Source organism: Cariama cristata, unplaced genomic scaffold (assembly GCF_000690535.1).
Source record: "Cariama cristata isolate BGI_N322 unplaced genomic scaffold, ASM69053v1 scaffold28784, whole genome shotgun sequence".
Taxonomy (NCBI): Eukaryota; Metazoa; Chordata; class Aves; order Cariamiformes; family Cariamidae; genus Cariama; species Cariama cristata.
The window spans coordinates 4,323-6,463 of NW_009613930.1; the positions used below are offsets into that span (position 1 = coordinate 4,323).

Consider the following 2,141-nt stretch of genomic DNA (forward strand, 5'->3'; position numbering starts at 1 on the left):
GGGGTTACCTCCAGCTCCTGGGGGTGGGAGGTGAATGCCCGCACCCTCCGCGGTGCCAGGGTGCCCCGCAGCAGCAGGGAGAGGTGGGTGAGCTGCCCGGCCATACAGCTGACATCCAGGCGTTGCAGCGAGTGCAGGTAGAACTGCCAGATCTGGACGGGCGCTGCCAACCAGGCATCCCTGCAGCACAGACAGACGGATGGACGGGGCTCGCCGACGGCACGGCAGGCTCGGGGCGAGCGGCCAAACGTCAAGCGGGAAGCCCAAAGCGGGAGCCTGAACTCTGGGTGAGCTTCTTCTAAGGAACCTGTTTTGGTCCCACCCAGTCCTAAAGCATCGTCTGATGCAGAGATAGCCCGGCTGGCTCAGAAGGCGTTAGCGTGCACACTAGGGATGCTCTGGCCAGGGATTATTTAGAGGAAAAGAGAACGATGTAAAACCCTAAGCTGTAACCATTTTGGGAAGCCTCCTGCCCAGCCTTCGGCTGCTCAGCAAAGCTGGCCAGGCTTGGGAAGCCTCAAGCAAGGAAAGGGCAGCGTGAGCTCCCCTCCTGCCCTGCCACGCACTCGGGGTTAGCGTTTCTCATTTTTCTGGGGTCCTGCTACTTACGTATAAATAGCAACAAAGAACTTTTTGATCTGCGGGCTTGGTCCTCCGGCTACTTTTAAGAAGATGTCCTGTGGCTCCCCGGGCCCCTGCGTGTAGAAATCAGAGCATCGTTCCAACAGTTAACCTCGAGATCAAACCAGCTAATGAGGACTCCAGGGTTTCCTTCCCATTAACGGAAAAAAACGCCACCAACCCACTTACAAAAGCAGATGCTTTCAGCATCTAGTTAAACTATGTTATTAAGTTATTATACAGCTTGGCTGAGCTCTTCCAGTATTTTTAATTACAAAAGAGGATACAAATGACTATCGCATTCCAGGTCTGCATCTGTAATCAAATGTTGGCAAATTTTCCCCAAGTTTTCTAACAAGCCATAATCCAATTACCATACTAACGCGTTTCTGCAACGGCAATTAGCAACTACCCTTCGTCGCCATCTGCACGTATGTGCCCAAGTTTAGTTTTCCTTTCTACCTCCCCCAGTCGCAAAGCAAGCCCAGGAAACTCATCCTGGGCATTGTAAAGCAGGGGCTGCGCTTGGGGAGGGACGCAGAGCGATGGCTAGGCTTGGTCTAAAGAGGACCTCAGCCTGGGACGGCCCTTCCCGCTGCCCAAGCATCACCCAACGGAGAGATGCTCTCCCGCGTGTTCAGGCGATGCATCATCCCCGCCGTACCCCGAGCAGCAGGGAAGGTCTATCCCACACCCAACAAAAGGCTGCTTTTCCCCAGCATCTTAATCATCTGGTATTTGCTCAAAAGAACAAGCGAGTACAGGCTGCTGCACGATGCGATAAGGTGCAACATTCAGCTTCAACAGCAAAAACAACACAGCACCTTTTAATTGGGAATAAAAGGCAATTCCGGTTTCATCACTGCCGGTGTTTCACTACCACGGGCTGATAAATGGGGATGCTCCCTGGATGCAAGGCATTTCTCTCCCAATTAAAACAACCCACAGCAGGAGGAGACAAAGGACAGACTGATGCCAAAGCGTAACCAGTACCATTTTTTTGGTTTCACAAATGATGTCAGGGTCGCTGCAGCGAACAAACATCTCAGGTTCCCCACCTGGCATCCCCACCGGCGCACCTGCGGAGAAGAGAGACCGAGATGAAACCGTATCCAGTGTTTTCTCTGTTTGTGCTTGCTACCCTGCACCCCATGCAGCTGCAGACCAGAATCCCTTATGCTGGACTACCAGTAAATTATACGGGCATACTGGTGCAGGGAATTAATTATAAAATTAATGTAGGCAAGCGGATGGAGAGCGAGTGAGGAGCCCAAGGCAGTGAAAGGGTGAGGAAGCAGTGATGTGCTCTCTGGATGCTGCTGCACCTCCAGGAAGGCCCCTGTGAACCACGGATGCCAACTAATAAGGAAGAGCCCAAGCCCCCGCTGGGCACGTCATGGGCTCACCGGGGAGGGTGTGCCAGGGGGGCAGCCGAATTGTCTTCTTCAGGAAGGTGAGCTCCGGGTGGTAGAAGCGAAAGGTCTGGTCCACCACATGAGGCTGGGGCTCCACTTTCACCC

The 2,141-nt window shown here is 53.6% G+C and overlaps 1 protein-coding gene across 1 annotated transcript in view; it reads right to left on the reverse strand.

The window, feature by feature from the left end:
• LOC104160959 (nephrocystin-4-like) overlaps positions 1-2,141 on the reverse strand; it is a gene marked incomplete at its 5' end in the record, with an annotated part of 5,164 nt that overhangs the window by 2,105 nt on the left and 918 nt on the right. The window contains 4 exons of the mRNA XM_009699223.1: positions 9-180; positions 610-695; positions 1,615-1,700; positions 2,028-2,127. Of these exons, the coding sequence (XP_009697525.1) occupies positions 9-180; positions 610-695; positions 1,615-1,700; positions 2,028-2,127 (444 nt within the window). The remainder of the gene's footprint in view (positions 1-8; positions 181-609; positions 696-1,614; positions 1,701-2,027; positions 2,128-2,141) is intronic.